We start from the raw sequence: 22230 nt of genomic DNA on the forward strand, positions 1-22230 counted from the left end.
GCTGCCACAGTTTGGGAGACCTTTAAACCGTCTTTATTTATTAAATCTGAAAATTACATGAAAATACATTTACACAAGCTGTAACCGCAATCATGGTGAATTGATATAATTAATTAACGTTAGTTTTTTTTTTTTTTTTGGCTTTTATTTTGACAGCTTTATTTTGAAGTCAAAAAGCGTGACCCAGAAATACTTTATAACTTGCTTTCCGGTGCTAAAGCAAAACGTGTTATATTTTTCTGGTGTTTTACTCTAAATAAGAACAATGAATCGACAAGATGATTATGATTCATATGAGATTGAAGAGCCAAGCGACGAGGAAGGAGCCGAAAGCAGGTAAATAACAGAAAACATTCTCTCGTGCAAACATATAAACAAACAAATGTGAACACCAGCAGCTAACGTTAGATGAGCCGACCTAGTTGTATTTTATATATGCCTTAAGCATGTTAGAAATACATTGGTGTTGGCATGCATGGTTATTTAATAGCATTTCCCTCGAGTTGTAAATATGAGCATCATAAATGCTCTTCAGAGGTCAGAATGAGACCGTGTTTTCAAGTCAATTCTTCCACATGTACAGTACATGCATACATAGAATTGAAATTGCATTACTCTCAGACCCTTGGTGCATACAGATAACACTAACAGCAGAGGCTAAACATATAGATGAAATAAAAAATACAACTATACAAAAAAATACAGTTAAATAAAGCATGGCAGATATAGTGCAAACCAGTGAAGTGAACAAACAGTGCAGATAACTTTTAGTGCAAAAAAAAAAAAGCTTTCTCCTTGTCTTCAGCTCTGAGGATGAGCTGGATATTCTTCTTAATGGGACCCCAGACCAGAAGAAGAAGCTGATCCGAGAGTATCTGACGGGGGAGAGCGAGTCCTCCAGCGGGGATGAGTTTGAGAAGGAGATGGAGGCAGAGCTCAGCAGCACCATGAAGAGCCTGGAGGGCCGCTGGACAGCATCTTCAGCTCCAGGTTTCACAAACCCATTTAAAATGGAACTGTAACAGTAAATGAACTCAAATATTAATTCAACATTTCATGTACAGGTCAAATATCTGGGAGCGGTGATGCCACTTCCACAGTAGACAAGCAACAGGTTCAGGAGTATGACAGCATTTACTTCGACTCCGACTCGGATGAAGAAGGCAAAGCTGGTAAATACTCAACAAGCAAAAATATTTTATTGTTCTTTATTTGCATTCTGTACTGTACATCAAGAGTTGCTAATATTGTTAAGTTTTGAGATCACAAATGACAAAATAATGTTTTGATTCAAAGGTTTTCAAAAACGGAAACAATCAAAGTTAGAATTACAAAAAGTTTGGTTTAAAACAACTAATGATATTTATCCATGTGGTACATTTTTAAAAGGTGGTGTTATTTTGACTTTTTTTTTTTTTTTTCTGAGTATCTTTTCTACAGTTAAATTATTGTTAAGTGCTTTTTGCGACATAATGGATGAATTGTTATTTGCAAACAGTCTAATAGGCTGCATGATTTTGTTAATCACATTAAGTTTTTTTTTTATGCAAAAAAAAAAAATGCGGGGCTGAATTTTTTAAAAGTGAAGTTTTATTTACAGTGGGGAAAATATGTAATTGATCCCCTGCTGATTTTATAAGTCATTTTCATTGTCATTTCATTTTTATGGTAGGTTTATTTTAATGTTTAGAGACAGAATACCAACCAAAAAAATCCAGAAAAAAAATTAATTCTATAAAGGTTAGAAATTGATTTGCATTTCAGTGAGTGAAATAAGTATTTGATGCCCGAGCAAAACATGACTTTGTATTTGGTAACCCCCTAATTTATGTGTATATATGTAAACACACGCATATATATATATATATATATATATATATATATATGTATGTATATGTATGTGTGTGTATACATGTATGTATATGTGTGTGTATGTATAAGCTTTTTTTTTCATTCAGTGTTTGCTGGATTTATTGTTCTTGTGTATAACAAAAATGAGGTAAAGAGGAGTAATAAATGATAAATAATTTGTTAATGTGAATTTTTTTTTTTTTTTTGTGCCATATCAGGCAGCTCTCAGGGACCGAGGAGGAAGCAGCGCTCTGTTCTCACAAATGATGAGCTGTTATACGACCCAGATGAGGATGATCGCGACCAGGCTTGGGTGGATGCAAAACGAAAAGAGTAAGCTTTTGTGACTAAAAAATGTAAGTTCTAACAAGTGGTTGTGACATTTAGAGCTCATTTCCATTTTTTTGATGCAGATACAGAAATCAGAGGCGGCTGCCACCATCAGCGAACAGAAGAAACAAACCACACGCTATCCCAAGCAGTGACGCTGTCCTCAACTGTCCGGCCTGTATGACCACCTTATGTCTGGACTGTCAGAGGTATGGTCACAGTCAGTGTAAGATTCTGTCAAGATTATAAAAAAATCTTATTTATAAAACGTCTTCTCAACCCACAGGCATGAGAAATATCAGACGCAGTACAGAGCCATGTTTGTGATGAACTGCACAGTCAACAAAGAGGAAGTCCTGCGCTATAAAACCGCAAATAAGAGAAAGCAGAACCGGCACAGAAAGAAGGCACGTCAGGAGTCCACGTCCACATCCACAGAGGTTGAAATGGAGTCAAGTGCAGGTCTGACTGATGCACGCTTGGCAGGAATGGATGAAGAAGAGATGTATCACCCAGTCAAGTGCACAGAATGCTCCACTGAAGTGGCAGTGTATGATAAAGATGAGGTGTATCATTTCTTCAACATCCTAGCAAGTCACTGCTAAGAACATTTACTGGACTTAAAGTCCAAACCACACTTTTTGGTTTGGTTTAATGTTGTGCATCGCCAGGCAAGTTTCCTGTAAAGTGCACATAGAGAAAGATAAAGTTTTTTGGGGAATGTGGCTAGACATGATTTTATTTATAAGGCTTTTATTTGATTTATATTCTGCTGTTGTAAAATGTAAACACTTTCATGTGATCCACTTCATGTTAATTACATTTCGTATTTGCATAAAAAGTTGTTCTAGTGCCTCAGATATGTTGTTCCCTTTTATTAAATTGTATTTTTTTTTTATACATAGTAAAGGGCATGGAATTGATTCAAAATGAACAGAAGTGTTTTTTTGTTTTTTTTTTCCACTGCTGGAAAAGCATTTAGCTGAACACTTATAATGTGATCTCAGTCTGAATGTTTTCATTTTGATTTTATAGAAAAATAATTTCCTAACAATTATGACGGCATCTTTGTGAAGTTTGTATGTCGTATGTTGTATGTTTCCAAGTTGTCGCTCTTTTTCGTCGGGACTTTTATTTTGTTACTCATTACTTCCCTCCATTTTTATTCTACTTTTATTCCACTTTTATTTTGTTTTGATGTGGACCGGAAAGGGAGCAGTGGGACCAACACGGACCGGGAGAAAATATGGCGTTAGGTGATGCCTGGAAACAGTTATCTTGGTTTTATTACCAATATTTGCTCGTAACGGCTCTCTATATGTTGGAGCCTTGGGAGAGAACTATCTTCAGTATCCTTTTTTTATATATAAAATAAATCGATTTTTATTTCTTAAGAAACAGCATTTGGGAGAGTTCCTACCTCCACGGAAGGTATCAGATTGTCTTATTATTCAAGTGTGTCGCACTCTTACCTGTATCGTGCGACTAACTAAATATTTGTATAATATATTTAAATGTTGTTTCTAACGTTACCTCAACGGATGAATGTATTTTCATCCAGCGTTGACTATGAAGGCTGGTTTGCTGATCGCAAATCTGTTGATTCGCATTAGTTGCTCTTTAAAGTTATGTTTATACGAGTGACTTTATATTAATTCGGAAAAAATGAACTGTGGCTAGTTTTGAACAGAATGTGCCATGCAACGTGCTTCTGGTGGGTATGTCGTTTAACATTTAAATATTTGACAGATCGTGACCTGATTTTCAGAACTCCTTTAGAAAGAAGATCTTTAATTTGACTGTAACCTGATGCACTTGCTTCATTCATTTATTCAGCCTTTCTGTAGTGATGTGTGTGTGTTTGTGTATATATATGAATATGAATTTTATATATCAGAGTTTTGCTGTATTTGGAGCCACAAATAATCAATGTTTAACAAATACAGTGTTTCTTAAAATGTATATATATATATATATATATATATATATATATATATATATTATTAGTCTGCTGTCTATTTTGAAGCTAAATGCCATAACTATTCACTAGATGTCAGTCATAGTTTCCTTTCTGTGTTATTCAAGTATCACTGAGATGCTATTATATTTTTTTTATTAATTGACTAAATTGTATTTTATTTTTATATTTTCTGTTTATATATATTATATGTCTATATAGTTAAAATTAATTCTTATTTCAGTTCTAGTCCAACAAAACTTTTTTTTTATTATTATTATTTTTTTTACAAATTTTATTTCCATTACGAAAAAAAAACCGTTTTTTATGGTTTTAGTATCCTATAATAACTGTGTTTCCTTCTGCAAAATAATTTCCTTAATAAGCCTGTCAGATTCTCTCCTGGTCACAGTGGCAGCGATGGCCATCTACACCGGTTATGTGTTTATGCCTCAGCACATAATGGCCATATTACACTATTTTGAAGTGGTCCAGTGACGTCATCAGTCGTGACCATTGGGGGGGGGGGGCTCGCGACCTCCACCTGGTGGCCGAAAAATGAACTGCTTTAGAACTATTCACTAGGATGTCTGTGATTGACTTCAAACGAGGACGTGTGTGTGTGTGTGTTGGAGACCGCCGCTGAGCAGTGTGTGATTAAGGCCTGGCTAATTATGTGTGAAGAGCACAGTGTGCAACTGCAAAAGCACATTCTGCCCTTGCTTGAAATACATCATTTTAAGACACTTTTTTTGTTTTTTTAAATAATGCTTTATTTAATTTCCATGACAGTGGTTTATTCAGATGCTAAGTATTTTTTTGTTCTAAATGTGTATATTTAATTGTATACATATTTGTAAAGTTTTGTAGAGATGTATTTTGGCTGACCTGAAATGATTTGTTTGCTATAGTGGACTGATGAATTAGATATCTATTTTTATCAGACACTTGTGAGTCATGCAGTAAATAATTACCTGCGCTGATGTGATGTCATTGTTGATACTTCAGACCTGTTTGCTCAGAGAAAAAAAAAACCCTGCTTTAATAAACTCTTTCTTTAATTGTTTGACATGACTGAGGCATATAATCTGCACATGCTCAGTAAAATTATCTATTTTACTTTGTGTGAAAGTAAAACATATTTTGAGGTATGAAACTTAATTTTTTTGGATAATGTTTTTCTTTTTTATTTAAAGTTTTGATGCATTTGACTGTAAATTTGTATGTATTTCATCAGTAGGTAAAATTAACCTGAATAACGTGCTATTATCTTGCCATTAGTTACGAAATACTATACTAGTTATGAAATAGAAATTATATCCATGAATTAAAAGATTAAATCTTGAAGTTGTTTAATATTTTGTTGCTACATAATTATGATCAACATGATCCTGTAATAAAGATTTAATCCCTTTCAAATGATAAATGCATGTCTCCTTTGTGCTTTAAATATAATTCTGAACTAAAATATTTTATACTGTATACAGTCGTGGTCAGAAATATCGGCACCCTTGGTAAATATTATCAAAGAAGGCTATACAAATAAAGCTGCATTGTTAATAATTTTCATATTTTATTAAAAAATTATTTAACCTTTCAGTAAACTAAAATAATTGAAAATGGGGGAAAACCTCCTTATGAAATGTTTTTCTCAAAGACACATTTGACACAATTATTGGTACCCCTAGAAACTCTTATGAGTAAAATATCTGTGAAGTATATTCCCATTCATATCTACAAGTTTGAGCATAGCAGGGTGATTATGAAGATGAAATAAAATCTGTTCCTGTTATACAGCCATGGTTTCACAGAAATATAAAGAGGTGGGAAAACAAAGGCCAAATTCACATTGAGAAAAACCAAAGAATATATTTCTGATATACAGCAAACAATAATCGAGCTTCACAAATTAGAAAGTGACTTTAAGAAAACAGCTAAAGCAGTGCAAATTCCCATTTCCACCAAAATATTAATAAAACTAAAATTGTATGTAATTAAAACTACAGTTACCGAAAGGGAACTATGACTGATAAGTGTTTTAACATAATTTTAATTACATTTTCATAATTAATTTAATAAACTGAAACACTGGTAATTAAATTAATATTAAATATTAATATACGATTGATAATATACCTAAGTGTTACTGGAGCAATTTTAACACTATTAATTCAATCAACATTAAATATTAATATAAAAAAATCTCAATATACTTTTTTCAAGGACTACTGGCATATAAAAATTTCACTGTAAAAAATGTTTTATCTATACTTAAAAACAACATTATGGTAACAACATTACACTTAACATTTCTTTAGTAGTTTTTAATGCTTGATTATTTAATGGAATGGACCTGAATAAATAATGTAAAATCTCCTAAATTATTTAATCTTTGACACAATTTAATATTATTAGTGAAATGTTATCCATAAGCTCTACTCTTCTGCACAGTGGTAATGATAGAAACCTCAACATAACGGACAACATAACGCCACCTTTCCTTATTTTATTCTTTCATTTGAATCAGTTCCTCAATTCAAGCCATAAAACTGAAAAAAAGTTTCATAAAAAAAAAAAAAAAGAAATTGGGAAAACATATCTCTTGGTTTTATTAGTGAAAAGTTCTCAATATTTTCTACATAACACTGAACCGCAATTTCTTTAATAAAATGTACACTATTTAAAAATAAAATGTAATTAATTACCACTTTAATTTTTAATTCATGATTCAAGACCCATGATTCATTTTTTTACAGTGTTCTTATACCAAAAGATGGCTGTTAGATTTGTAATAATAATAAAACAAATAATAATCATGTTCTCTTCCCCTTGCTAAATTTATGCAGTACATGTGTGCTATAAATATTTAAAATATATTTGTAAAGAGCTGGGACAACATGAGCATATATGATTACACGTTCATGACTACGTGTCTCGGCACGTATACAAAACACATTTCAACAGGAGAATAATATTTATCAGTTGTTCACAGTGGTTATCTTGGTTAAAACATTTAGTTAACCTACAACACACATTTCTGAGAAATAATTGTTTTCTTTACCAAGTTGATACATATTGATCTTTGCCGAACAGGTGTAATTGAAGATATCTGTTTAGTTTACAGTCAGCTTTGACACAGCATCCAATGATATCATGTCCAGCTCTCGGATTCATATCATTGAGATGAGCTCAAAATTAAAATAGCAGCTGGTTACACTTTAAACTAGAGGATGAGGGTGTTCTCACGTACACCATCACAGGTCGTCTGGAGTTTGCACTGTTGCTGAGTTGCAATTCTAGGAAAAAGCAATTGGGCAAGGCAGCATTTCAGCTGTTTACTGTTGGTACATACACATCCAGTTCAACTTATATGGCACTTTCAACTCTTAAAGCGATAGCTCACCCCCAAAAAATTACTATTTACTCACCCTCAGGCCATAAATTGAGAGAAATTTACCATTTCATCACTTGCTCACCAAATAGCACTCTAGTGTATGGGTGCCGTCATAATGAGACTCCAAACAGCTGATAAAAACAATAAACGTCTCATGAGGTGAAACGCTGCATGTTTGTAAGAACAAAATCCATCAAGACAACCTTACTTCAAACCACTGCTTCCGTCTAAAATGTTGTCTGAATCAGGAGAGAAACATGCACAGATCCAGCACTGTTTACAAGCAAAAACAAATAAAACATATAATATGTTGGTGGATTTTGATGTGAGAGTGACAGGTTAAAATGTCTCACTTCACAAGATGTTAATTGGTGGACTGTAGTCATGTGGATTAGATGTAGAGTTTTTATAAGCTGTTTGGACTCTCATTCTGACGGCACCCATTCACTGCAGAGGATCTGTGGATGAGAAAGGTATGTAATTCAAAATTTCTCTAAATCTGTTGTGATTAAGAAATAAATGAATCTACGCCTTGGATGGCCTGAGAGCACATGTTTAGTAAATTTTCATCTTTGGGTGAACCATTCCTTTAAAGATAAACACAATTCAGGAAAGACATTGATATTCTGACCCAAACCAAAATCAGGTGCCGGCTTGACTGCATGCATTATATTATATTATACAAAACAGTTGTAAAAGCATTCGTGCACATATTGATTTTACCTGACTTACCCATGGAAAGTCTGAGGTGAACTAATGTATGTTGTAACATCTGAATTTACATCACAACATCATTTCATATTCTTTTGCACAATGTGTTCCCTCTGACCTTTCTGTCTGCAGAAAGCAAAGCAAATAGATAGCTGTCATTTCATCATTTCAGTGATATGGCTTGAATTATTTCCATGTTATTTTCACCAAATCAACATGCATTCTTTGCTGTTTCAAGCCATTTCAGAGCCACATCACTTTCAGATCTAGAGAAAAAGAATGATTAACATGACTGTAATATGTAGTGAAAATAGACTTCCAGTTAATATACAAATATGATTAAACACATTTGAGATCTGATGATAAACTGTGACAAACTGGGGTATGTGTATTTGAAGGTGAATGACTGGCAAAGCTTCTGTCAGAACTTTTCCAAATTTCAATCTGCATTTTTTTTTTTTTTACTTTTAAAACATATGAAAAAAAAAAAGAAATATGTAATATTCTGCATTATTTCTATGTTTAAAAAATGTGTTGCTCAGCTTGGTATAAACAAACTTTGTACAGGTCAGATTTTCTTACATTTCAATAATAAAAATACATTATTAGTAGTATGCAGCCAGACAAATAGTTATTAGACACTTAACAAGATTTTTTTTTACGTATTATTATTTAAATCTGTTTGTTTGTTTTGAACTTTTAAAACATAATTTAAGATACAAAAAGTATCTTTATTATTATTATTATGTAAAAACACAAACAACAGCAACATAAATAAAGTATTATTATTATAATTAAATTTTTTAATGACTCGGTGACACTTAATAATATTTATGCATTACATGAGTGTTAACATTTATGTTTTCCCTCCAGGACACATAAGATGTAATCATCTTTCATCAGTGAAAAACTATTATTGCATTTTATGATTTATATATTTTCTTTTTTTTTAAGTTAACATTTAAAACATAGTTAAGCCATGATTAGGCTAAAGAAGAAATATTACAGATTTTACATTATTTCTAGGTCAAAAAGAATTAAGGCAAATCAAATATGTGCATATGATCAGATTTTCCTAATAATAATATTTGCATGAATTAATTATTATTATAACAACCTTGTTAATGGCTCAATGACACATGACTAATGCATCATGACAAGGAGGAGTTATGACTGATATTGACATTGATGCTTTTTCTCTCCAGGGCATATAAGAAGTAATTATCCATCATCTGTGAGAATCTTGTCTGTGCAGGCTTGTGTAAGCTCTAAATTAGGCTTTGACACATGTGATGGTGTTCACGTACTCAGACTCTCCCCTTTCATCTGATATGAAGTGCGCGCTCGGCACTTCTGCTTCACTCGACTCGATGGCAGAATCTCAAGGAAATCAGGCTGCAGAACAGACCTCTGGAGAACAAACCATCAGAAATGATCCACAAAGGCGTCCAGATGAAACAAGTGGATGCATGGAGCTGCCCAGAGAGCTCAGGAAGCCCCGCAGTAACCGGGCAAAATCTAAAGAACACAAACGACTAAACACACACAAACTAGTCTTGCAATACATCGTCCCGTGCATGAACACCTACGGTTTGTGTATAGCTGATCATTTTCTAGGGGAAAGAATCGGAGAGCGCGTTGTGCAGGAGGTGAAGCGCATTCATCAGAGTGGTAACATGCAGGATGGACAGTTAGTGAGCCAAAAACTAAACAAAAGCAAATCTATTCGAGCGGACAAGATTGCATGGGTCGATGGCACCGAAAGCGGATGCCAAAACATTGGCTATTTGCTGACCCGAATGGACAAGATCATCACTTGCGCAGACGGCAAACTGGACAAGTTCAAAATCAGAGGAAGACATAAGGTGAGTGTTGCTAATGCACTTTACCCCACTGAGCTGCTCCTAAAGTTTCCTAAGCATCCAAACATGACAGGCTTAAAATTATCTGTATTTAATGGAAATAGCTGTATCCAATATGTGATGGATACAGCTGCACGAGCAATTCATCCTGATAAGACAATTCTAAAAGAGTTGCAATGCAAAGTTTTACATTTGACCATGAGAGATGCACGTGTTTTTGTAAGTCTGTCAAAAAGCATTAACGGCTCACAGAAGAGCTGTGTTTAACACTTCTTGAGAACGCCCCTTGTTCCCTTCGAGAGATTTGTGCGCGTACATGCGGCTCGTCGGATCCTCAATGGCGGTGGCATGACTATAAAATGAGCTCATAAATGTCACGTACAATGTCACATACTCTAATTACAAGACACGGTCATTGAGATTAAAGCATTGGTGATCTCATTTCTATTAGTTTTCCTTCCTCATCAATTGTTTGGCATGTGAAGCTTGCATGAGATCAGTGTCGCATCCCTTGATGTGTTCTGACCCGGCTGGGCATTACAGTCTGTACATCGGCACAGTTTGGTTGAACTCGTAGAAATACAACACGACGGTAGAATGGCATGAATGCAGGAATCTGTAGTCTTAAATGGGCGGGGCTTAACGACCTGGAGGATGTCACGTACGACATAGAGAAGCAAAAAAAAAAAAAAAAAAAAAAAAAAAGGGACAAAGTAAACACATAAATAAATTAGGTCTAATGATTAAATGCATCATATGTATTTAAATTTTCAATTTAAAGTTTACATTTTGTCAATGACTTGATTTTTTTAAACTTTAAAACTAAGTAGTTTTTCTATAGCATATTCATGTATTAATAAAAAAACTACAAATATTATTCAATTATTTTTTATTTGCATTTACATTTTTTTAAAAGCGACTTACAATAGTCGAATATTAGCAATTCATCACAGAGCCAAACAATATTTTCTTTTGTTTCTATATTGTTATTATTATAACAATGTTTAGTCTTTATTTACATTATATTTTAGAAAAGTGACTTAGACTAAAAGACAACATTCGTCACAGAATCAAACAATATCTGTTTCAATATGTTTTTATTCGTTTTTATATGGTTTACTCTTGTATTTTTAATGATTTTTAATTATATTTATTTACATTACAAAATATGAACATTAGTAATTCGTCACAGAGCCATACAATAATTGTTTCTATATAGAAACAATATAGAAACAAATACAAGCATTATTTTCTTGTTTCTATTTTGTTTTAAAACATTTATTTATTGACACATACTTTTTAAAGCGATTTTAATAGACGGATATTAGCAATTCGTTACAGTCAAAAAATTTGTTTCTATTTTATTATTATAATTAATATGTATTTTTATTTACATTTAGTTTAAAAAAAAGTTTTTTTTCAAAAAACGACAAACAAACAATTCGTCACCAAGCAAACATTTCAAGGGTCACTTTACCCTTGATGGCTTATCATCAGAGAATGCTTAACCTCGCTCTGAAGGCTATTTCCATTTCAATCAATAGAGTATCTCAGTGTGTCACTATCTGTTTTTATACAGTCTATGGTCTCTATTCATATGTTAATTAGTTTTAAGAATACTCCTGAAGTAGCACGTAGGCGGCGATATCACGTGACACGCGTTCTATTTCTCAGCGCTGTTCAGGATAACTCAATCAAAGTTGTTGATAATTTAAACATTCCATAGCGATTTCAGAGGACAGCTGCCATTTGTCTGTAAGGTTCCAATCAAAAAATTATCTTTTTTCAAAATAAGTTACATTAAAGTAGGTGTCTCCACTCTCCAGTAAGTAAAAAATACCCTGATATGTGAACGCGGATGAATGGAGGACTCGGCTTTCTGAGCCGCCAAGCGACCCCTATAGGAAGACACCTGTTGGGTTACATGAATCATGCATCTTCCAGCTCTTAGTTGTTGAACTTATGCGCACTGAATGGGGTTTTCACAAGAATATCCGCCCACTGAAGCGCGACACACATTCTGCACGTTCCACATGCGCCGCAGGTGCTCTGCGCTCCGGTCCTCTCGCGCTCATGGACCCTCACACAGTCACAGAGAGACTATAAAGCTCACTTACAGCCCGTCTGCTGCCTGCCTGGGACATTGTTTACACGTCTGTTGAGGGATATTAGGCTGCTTTGAAAAACTGTCGTTAGTTTTGAATGCAACGAGCTCAAGACAGAATGCCATTTCTTCAGCACGCGCTGGACTCGCAGTTGGAGAGTTTGGCTTTAGAGCAAGTGGCCCCGGCTCTGTTGGACCAAGGCTTCTTTTATGTGGATCATTTTCTGGGGGACATCGCGGGCCATATGGTTCTGGGTCAGGTCAAACGCATGCATTCCTGTGGGCTTCTCAACGACGGCCAGCTGGCCAGAAGAAGCAATGGAGTTTGCAGAAGAAGCATCAGAGGAGATAAAATAACTTGGGTTAACGGGACCGAGAGCGGCACGGAGGCTGTCAACTTCTTATTAACACTCATAGACAAACTTATTTCTCTGTGTATGGGTCGACTGGGCAAAAGTATTCGCGCGAGGTCAAAGGTAAGCTTTATTGAACTTTCAAGTGCTGAGAATGAATCGAATGATTAACGTAGGTTAATTAATTGATGAAATGTTTTATAGTAACGTAAATAATTACACTAACAACTTGATACAATTCTTATCAGATCACAAATGTATTTTCAGTTAGAAGTGTTGTATTTTATATTATATTGTCGTATTTGTTTATTTATGGCATGTATGTTTTTAATTAAGATTTTATACGTGTATGAATTGTATAGTCTTTAGGCTACTCGCTGGGAAGCCTTTATAATAACTTTCATTAAAAGTAAATTAGCCATTAATGAATGTACAGTTCACAAGTTAATAGTTTAAAAAAGTAATAAAGTTGTTGTTAATTTTGTAAATTTGTATATTCATAAACAAATAGCCTTTTGCTTATGAAAATATACTAAGCATTAAAATAGTTATTTATTAAATTTTATAATATAATCTAATATAATTTAATTTAATATAATATAATTATATATATATATATATATATATATATATATATATATATATATATAAAAGAACAGCATTTAGTCAAAATATAAATATTTTCTAACAATATAAATCTGTGGTATCCCTTCTTAACAATTTAATACATCCTTGCTGAATAAAAGTTTTAATTTCTTTCAAAAAAAATTAAGAATAAAATTTTTACTGACCCCAGACTTTTGAATGGCAGTGCATATTGTTAGAAAATATTTATATTTTAAATAAATGCTCTTCTTTTGAACTTTTTATTTATGAAAGAATCCTGAGTAGTATCACAGGTTCCAAAACAATATTAAGCAGCATATCATTTTCAACACTGATAATAAATCAGCATACAGAATTATTTCTGATGGATCATGTGACACTGAAGACTGGAGTAATGATGCTGAAAAATCTGCTTTGCATCTCAGGAATAAATTATAATTTAATGAATATTAAATAGAAAAAGGTTATTTTTACATCATCATAATATTTCACAATATAATTTCCCCCTGTATTTGTTATCAAATAAATGCAGCCTTGGTGAGCATAAGAAACTCCTGTAAAAAACATAAAAAATAGTTCAGATCCCAAACTTTTGACTGGTAGTGTGATATATATATATATATATATATATATATATATATATATATATATATATATATATATACATATATATATATACATATATATATATATATATATATATATATATACATATATATACATATATATATATATATATATATATATATATATATATATATATATATAAATATAAACATAACAAATATAACGTATATAAGCTTATTTATGCATGCTACAGTTCAGAGGTTTGGGGTCAGTAATTTTTTTTAAAATACAATTTAAATTAACTGGTCTCTATTTTAATATATTTTAACATATGATTTATTTTTGTCATTCAAAGCTGAATTTTCAGCAGCTATTGCTACGTCTTCAGTGTCACATGATCAATAAAAATAATCTTAATATGCTAGTTTGTTGCGTAAGACACATTGATCAATGTTAAAAAAAAATTTATACTGCTTATTTTTTTGGGGGAGGGGGGGGCAGTAATATTTTTAATATAAGATTGAAAAAAAAAGAAAAGCACTTACTTGAAATCTATTGTAAAATTATAAATGTCTTGTGTTGTCACAACTTAAGAAGATGGCAAATGTCACAACTTTCACGTTCAATCAATTTAAAGCATCCTTGCTAAATAAAATGATCAAATTCTTAAAAATCTTACTGACCCGAATGTTTTGAAACAGTAGTGTGTACACAAGTGTACATGATGAAAAGTACATTACAACTTGTTGATTATTCTGTGTTTTTAATGATTTCAGAGTATTCTGTTTGTTTATCTGGTTCTCACTCCATTAAGCTTTAGTTTCTGTCTTTGTTTGGCTCTTTGTTTGGAGCAGTTACAGTAGAGTGATTTGGCACACAGTATTTACTGTGCCTGCTGATGAATGGCAGAGATAGGCTTTCAGTTTCTGCTGTTGTGAACAGTACGTGACTCTTCTCACTACACTGCTGAACTCTGGGTTAGTGAAGCAACAGGATGTTCAAGAGCCACTTTTACCAAAGCCAGCTGTGGACACACACACACAAAAAGTCAAGAAACTGGCTATTTTCGATTTTCTGTTATTTTGTAGTCTGCTGAATTTAAGTAAAACAGGCGATTTGTCATAAAGAGACAATAGCACAAGAAGTGCACAGTAATACAAAATTTCAAACATTGTCCAGAAGCTAGGAATTTAGTTGCTCTAAAACACTTTTTTGTCTGTCATCTCTTCCAAAAACTAGTGACATCATAATCCCTAATAACAAAATGACAGCCTTGAACGTCAGAATAAAATAATTACTTGTTTGAGTGCAATTCTTCTTCGTTAGTAAGCGGATCAAGAGTATTATCATTGCATAAATCAGTGTTTTGAAATGGTTAAGTGTGATGAATCAGAGCTCTGGATTGTGTCCGCTAGTTGGCTGTCACAGCTGAAGTCTGTGTGGTGCTGCAGACTCACGCTCAACACGTAGCACTGTCATTAAACCCTCAGCACACGGGCTGCTGGCCAAGCTTACTCTCTTCAGCCACGCACACACTTCCTCCTGCTCTCTGTGCAGCTGCATGTTTACATTGCGCTATGACGGCAAACTTGCGTATGTACTCTCGTTGTGGGATCGTGATCATGATAAAGACTTGTCTGCAGAAATGTAAACATGGGCACCAGTGACTCTTACCCCCAGTGTGTGTATACATGTGAGGGTTGGGAGGGGTTAACCGGGGTCTGCTGAGAGGAGACATACTTTGTTTTGAACATTATAATAGTATTTTTTAATAGTCAATCTGAAATTTTGTACTAATAAACATAGCAATATAGAGCCAATGCTTTACTTTAAAGGTGACATATACTATAACCAGGTTGCCACTGCATCTACCAACCCAGGAAACGTGTATAAGATCAACCCAGTTACTTTGTTTTGGTAAGCCTTTTTCTGCAAGCGTCTGAAAAAACAAAGACGTGAAAAAACGTAACGTGCATATAAAGGGGCGCTGATATTAAAATGAGATCGAAACAAGTATCGAAACGTGCCAACTTATCGAAAAATGCTACCGTAGAGACCTAGAGCCTCACGTATAAAGCGTGCGTACGCATAGAAAAGCGCCGTAGGCTACGATCATTGTCACGGGCGGTCCACTAACAATTTAGGCCTACTTACAAACCCACTTTTTCTTGTGAAATATTGGGTAACATACTGTCGACCTTTTGCCTCTTTCACTTCTTATTTTTTTCTCTTTCCGTTTTTGACTTCCAGATTTTTGAGGCATTTTCACATCCTCTGTCAAGTTGAATCTGCCGGCGCTATTGTGTTGCCTTGGTTACTGTATACAATTTGGGCGGACTAAACCATTTTATGATAATCGAGAGGGGGAGAGGGGCCCACGGAAGTTTGTGTTTCCTAAACAAATAAATTTTTTGACACCAGGAAACAGCAAATAGAATAATTTAAAGTTAATAATTTTTACTATCAAATATTTTTTTTTTTAGTACCACAATTTTATTGGGGGCTTCTCTGGGCCCCCTCTTAGTCATGGGCCCCGAGAATCGTCATCGTTTACCCCCCCTTTACAGCGCCCCAGTGCACGTTTCCACACACGGTGACGGCGCCGCCATTCTGTTTTCACAAGTGACAACGTTATACCAGTACTAATGTCATGGCAAAAGTTTGAGCAAAGCATGCAAACTGTTCTTCTGTTAGCTGCACAGATGAGCACAGAACACTGTTTAGAGTCCCTGCCTGAGAGAAGAAAAGAGAGCAGTGGATTTATTTATTTACTGTATATTACCCATAGACTGTAAAACAAAATATGGATGACCCGTCTCTACTTCCACTAAAGAAAAGTAAAGCCAAAGCATCTCAGTATGTCTTATGTAAATGACATCATTTGTAAACAGAGTCTGCACAGTAGAGATTTATTTCCTCGCTCAAACTCCCGCAGAACCGATCAACCATAAGTCCCGTTTTATAGCATCAAATTACTAGCTAAAATCAAACTTATCACAAAAACAAACAATTGAACATATATCAGCATCATAACTATCTTAAATGACCAAAACCATCTTTGGGAAAATTGTATTGGAAGTGTAAGTCCCATTTGTTTTCATGGAGAGGGCGGGGTTTATGACCTGTACTGCAGCCAGCCACCAGGGGGCGATCAAAGAGCCCACAGATTCACTTTTTATAAGACATGTGAGACACATCCTAAACATGCAATCTCTTTCCCAGGTGTTTACCTTCACAGACATGACATAGACTGTTTTTGTAACTCGTGTGTTTAAACATTAACTTATGTGTATTTGACAGTTTAGCTCAATAAGAACCTAGTTTAGTAATCGCATGCCATGTGACAGCCGTGTGACTTTCTGTGCACATGTGCTCAGAAGTTTCAACTAATATGGCTATACAATGCATGATTTCAGTGCTATAGACGTGATAATAAAAACCAAACAGATGTTTTTTTCTTTTATCAGAGTATCTGACTTATATAGCCCTATTATGGAAAAGGGGGCAGATAGCAGCAGCTCATTTGCATTTAAAGATAAATGCAGATGCAAAATAGGCATTTTCAAAATTATATAATAAATAATCTGTGAGGTGTTTTGAGCTGAACCTTCACAGACACATTCTGTGGACACCTGAGATTTATATTACATATTGTAAAATGGGGCATAATAGGTCACCTTTAAAGGAAAAGTTCATGTAAAAATGAAAATTACTCACCCTCAGGCCTTTCAAGATGTATATGAGTTTGTTTCTTTATATGATTTGGAGAAATGCATTACGTCACTTGCTCACTAATAGATGCTCTGCAGTGAAGAAAGAAATCCATCATTAAGGTGTTAAACTTTAAACCATCGCTTCCAGCCAATACGAAACCACAATCCATATGCTTGTTCCATGCAAGTGAACTATTGCTTTTTTAAATAATAAACATATATTAATGCATCAGCTTTTGATAATTTATCATGTAAGTTAATTTTTCAAATACTCTTGCTAGTCAAACAAATATGCACCATGTACGGATGTGACAAGAATATGTATTAGTTTATTATTATTATTTTTTTACTAAGCTGTTTTATTGTGGTTTAGACTTTTATAATAACTAAATCCCCAAATATTTAGTCGGTTTTCTAATTGCAGGTTTGTTTGGTATATTATGTTTACGTGATATATATTGTTTACTGAAACAAAACTTTAGAAGCCATTTCAGGTTTAAAGTAAATTTGTCAAACATTTGAAATCCAGGGAACTTTTTTCAGTCCTGTGTAAAATGTCTCGGCACTAAAACAAATAGATCAGTTTAGAAATATATTCATTTTATGACAGAAATAGTGCAAATGTGAGCAGAATTTCTATATAGACTATTATTAGATTTATCATAACATTTACAAATGACACTTTTAAGCACCATTTGTTGTTGCATTTTAAACTTTAAAAACTTCCTTATTGTTACTTGTGTTTAAGAAGAGAAATGCCTTAATAAATGTATCGTCAACAATTTTTAGTATGACAAATACATATTTTAAAATGACAACCGTTCATTATGTTTACCTGGAAATAGTCTTTTCTGGGAAAAGATGCAAAGTAAGATATCTCTCAAGCTTAGTTTCATGTTTCTTCTTTTTTTCAGGCGATGGTGGCGTGTTATCCAGGAAATGGAGCAGGATATGTGAAACATGTAGATAACCCTAATGCAGACGGCCGCTGCGTCACCTGTATTTACTATCTGAATAAAAACTGGAATGCGAAGGTAGGCTTTTCAGTAGTTTATTTAAAATCTCATTCCCCAAAGATTTTTTGTACAGTGTTAATTAATCAAATGTCACTGTATGTTTCTAGGAGCATGGCGGATTGCTAAGGATCTTTCCTGAAGGAAAACCTTACGTAGCCGACATCGAGCCTTTATTTGATCGACTTTTGATTTTCTGGTCAGATCGTAGAAACCCTCATGAAGTTCAGCCGTCGTATGCTACAAGGTTAGTTTTGGAGTTCATGTTACAGAGGTATACAGTACAGAACAAAAGTTTGGAAACATTACTATTTTGAATGTTTTTGAAAGAAGTTTCTTCTGCTCATCAAGCCTGCATTTATTTGATCAAAAATACAGAAAAAAAATGTAATATTGTGATACATTTATTATACTTTAAATTATCATTTATCTCTGTGATGCAAAGCTGAATTTTTAGGATCATTATCACATGATCCTTTAGAAATCATTCTAATATGATGATTCATTATCAAACTTGGAAACAGTTCTGCTGCTTAATATTTTTTCAGAACGTGATACTTTCTTAGGATACTTTGATTAATAATAATAAAAAAAAAGAAGCTATGTTTTTAAAATATAAATATTTTGTAATAACAATATACACTACTTGTCAGTAATTTGGGGTTAGTAATTTATTTTTATTTTTTTTATTTTTTAATAAAATCAATACTTTTATTCAGCAAGGATGTGTTAAATTGATTAAAAAGTGATAGTAAAGAAAACATATTATTAGAATTTTTTTATTTATTTTGATTAAATGCAGTTCTTTTTAACCTTTTATTCATCAAATATATTAGACAGCAGAACTGTTTCCAACACTCATAATAAATCAGAATATTAGAATGATTTCTAAATGATCATGTGATCGACTGGATGTTACATGTGACACTGAAGGCTGGAGTAATGATGCTGAAAATTCAGCTTTGCATCACAGGAAAAAAATATTTTTTTAAAAGTATATTCAAATAGAAAACTATTATTTTAAGTTGTCATAATATTTCACAATATTACAGTTTTTTCTGTATTCTGTATTTTTGATCAAATAAATGCAGACTTGATGAGCAGAAGAAACTTATTTCAAAAACATTAAAAATAGCAATATTTCCAAACTTTTGGTCTGTTTGTGTATGTCTATATGATCTCATGGCATCTTTGCTAAAGTGTGTTTTGTGTCACAGGTATGCAATCACTGTGTGGTACTTTGATTCAGAGGAAAGAGCTGAAGCAAAACGAAAATTCAGAGATCTGCCAGGTTGGTTCAGTCAAAATCATCAATATCACTGTATTTGAGTCTAATTCTAAATATCTAATTGTTTAAACCTTTATATTTCAGCTAACTCACAGGAAGGTTCATCATCTTAACAGAAATACACTGGCCTGTCTCCTCCGACAGGGTTTCTTTGTCTACTTAGCTTTTTTTCCCCTCTATTTTTACATTGCTTGTTGCACTAATGGTACCCTCTCCCCCCACTTTGTATTTGTGATTTACTATGTTTGAATACGTTTCTTAAAATAAGTGAAGAGTCGTTTGAGTAACCCGCTGCTAATGTAAAGACAATTTTGTAAAAAATGTTGAGAATCTTAATACTGATAACGGATTATTAGATGTTTATTATAAAAAAATTGTTCTTAAAAAAAAAAATAAAGAAAAAACTTTTCAGAGCTATATTGTCTAGATGTGTAAAAAGACTAGAATAGAAGCATATATAAATAAAACACTATTTTTTTTTCTCAAATATGTCAACAAGCATTATGAATATTTTCTTTTATATGCACGTTTTTGCTGTTTTGTATGTTTTGGCACATATTTTATCATTCTTTGTTTAATGAACACTTCATTAGAAAGGAAATTTGAAACTTGTCAGTGGACTTGAAGTTGTGTGTGTGTGTATATATATATATATATACAGAGGTTTTATTATTTTTGAACGACTCTTTCATATAGAGATGTTTATAAAAGTCATTCTGTACTGTGTTCACAAACCTTTAAAAAGCACTTGGTCGGATGATATTGCTTTATTTGTTCAGTCCTTGCGTGGGTTAGTGTTTGATGAGAGACCTGAATCAGCTTGCATGCAGGTCAGCAAAGCTGCTCAACCACACCCTCGCATCAATATCATTTGACAGCTGTTTCATAACATTTTGAGTTTCGTAAAATGTTTCTTTAACAAAAGTTGTTCTAGAGAAAAATACTGAAACATGTTAACAGGTTGGTTTATGTACTGTACACAAATCGAGATTTACAACTATTTGAAATGGCCAAATTAAACAACGTGTTAAAATGTTTTCAGTTGTCCCATTGTTTATATTACTTTTTTTTTCTTCAGTAATAAATGTCTCCTTTGGCCATAATATACCACTAGGTGTCGCTGTGTCCTCATTGTGCTGTTTTATTTAGCGTAGATGTTTACCAGCCGTTTCTTTTTGGGTATGATTTGTTTTATTTATTTATTTATTTTTTGCTCTATCCTTAATGGTTATCTTTTAAAATAAATAAATAAATAAATGAAAATATACAAACACTTTCAGGAAAACATTTATAATCGTTCATATTTCCACTGCTATAACCGTAGTTTGATTGTGTGATTACCACACAACTAATGCATTCAGCTAATTAACAATGGTTAGATAACTGCAAAAACGATTTCTATAAAATTAGGTCTTTATGATTCCAATAGGCCAAATATAACTACAGCTTTAGCTAAATTTCCCAGTAAAAATCTGTATGTAAAACATGAGATGCCTAAATGTAAAAATAAAGTCATTTAAAATATGAAACATATTCAGTAAAGTGAACATTATCCTGCCACATTTGCATTTAGTTGTTAGATGGAAATAAAGAAAGTGATTACGTCTATGAAAATCTTAGAATTAGACTAGAAATCTTAGAAGATACCTGTTGAAACAAGAGCTCCACAGATGTTATTACTGACTGTGACCTCTAGATGTCACTCGTGCCTTACTGTGGATTTCATTAACTTATATATTTGATTAAAAATCAAACGCCTCCTTAAATACATAAATCTCGTATGCAAGTGCCCTCGCACATCTAAAGTAATAGAACACGAAAACATCTATCTATCTATCTATCTATCTATCTATCTATCTATCTATCTATCTATCTATCTATCTATCTATCTATCTATCTATCTGTCTGTCTGATTCATGCCTGTCTTTTTTTTATTCGTGTATAAAACATGCCTGTCTTTGATCAAACGCAGGTGTTAAACAGCTTTGAACAATAGATGAATGGACCTCAGTAGATGTGAAACAATTCAAATCTCATATTCATATATGTGCCTGTATCTGCCCTAAAGAGAGGCTCTTTGCTATTTAAACACTCTGATTTCCAATGAGGACTGCATGGGGAGATGGACAGCTCCTAATCATTAGGGAGGATTCAGGTTTGGGCTTTTTCACCTCCTCTGCCTCCTCCCTCCTCTCTCTTTCTTTATCTCTCTCCTGTGATCTATCATTCATGGACTTCATTTAAAATTGTGTAAAATATTTAAAGTTGGTAGGATTTGTTCAGTGGGCTTCAGCGGTGACCTCCCCCTCAGTGCCTGAAGTCAGTGGAGAAAGATATGCAGAGGGGAGAGAACAAGAGAGAAAAACAGGGCAAAGAGGAAAGGTGTAAGGGAGACAGTGAAGGAAAAATGATGAACAAGTTACAGTGTTACTTATAATTGAACAAAAACTATTCAGAGTGGAGAACTAGCTCAATATACTG

The 22230-nt window shown here is 33.4% G+C and overlaps 3 protein-coding genes across 4 annotated transcripts; all 3 read left to right on the forward strand.

The window, feature by feature from the left end:
* Positions 1 to 174: 174 nt before the first annotated feature.
* Positions 175 to 3073, forward strand: LOC127933329 (E2F-associated phosphoprotein-like). Its single transcript, XM_052530243.1, has 6 exons — positions 175 to 336; positions 806 to 990; positions 1065 to 1172; positions 2070 to 2184; positions 2265 to 2390; positions 2468 to 3073. Exons 1-6 carry the CDS (start codon positions 266 to 268, stop codon positions 2784 to 2786), a joined length of 924 nt encoding a protein of 307 aa, XP_052386203.1. The 5' UTR covers positions 175 to 265; the 3' UTR covers positions 2787 to 3073.
* A 146-nt stretch (positions 3074 to 3219) lies between these two features.
* Positions 3220 to 5557, forward strand: LOC127933330 (serine palmitoyltransferase small subunit A). The gene is made up of 2 exons (XM_052530244.1): positions 3220 to 3530; positions 4533 to 5557. The coding sequence occupies exons 1-2, from the start codon at positions 3428 to 3430 to the stop codon at positions 4634 to 4636; spliced, it is 207 nt and encodes a 68-aa protein (XP_052386204.1). The 5' UTR covers positions 3220 to 3427; the 3' UTR covers positions 4637 to 5557.
* A 3948-nt stretch (positions 5558 to 9505) lies between these two features.
* LOC128031782 (prolyl hydroxylase EGLN3) lies at positions 9506 to 20859 on the forward strand. 2 transcript variants are annotated; one of them, XM_052620194.1, is made up of 5 exons: positions 9506 to 10108; positions 18363 to 18482; positions 18572 to 18708; positions 19679 to 19752; positions 19834 to 20859. In XM_052620194.1, exons 1-5 carry the CDS (start codon positions 9536 to 9538, stop codon positions 19860 to 19862), a joined length of 933 nt encoding a protein of 310 aa, XP_052476154.1. In that variant the 5' UTR covers positions 9506 to 9535; the 3' UTR covers positions 19863 to 20859. The 2 variants fall into 2 exon arrangements, with proteins under 2 accessions (XP_052476154.1, XP_052476155.1); XM_052620195.1 differs by lacking the exon at positions 9506 to 10108 and adding an exon at positions 12110 to 12685.
* Positions 20860 to 22230: the final 1371 nt, after the last annotated feature.

The sequence above is a fragment of the Carassius gibelio genome, chromosome A17, assembly GCF_023724105.1.
Source record: "Carassius gibelio isolate Cgi1373 ecotype wild population from Czech Republic chromosome A17, carGib1.2-hapl.c, whole genome shotgun sequence".
NCBI lineage: Eukaryota > Metazoa > Chordata > Actinopteri > Cypriniformes > Cyprinidae > Carassius > Carassius gibelio.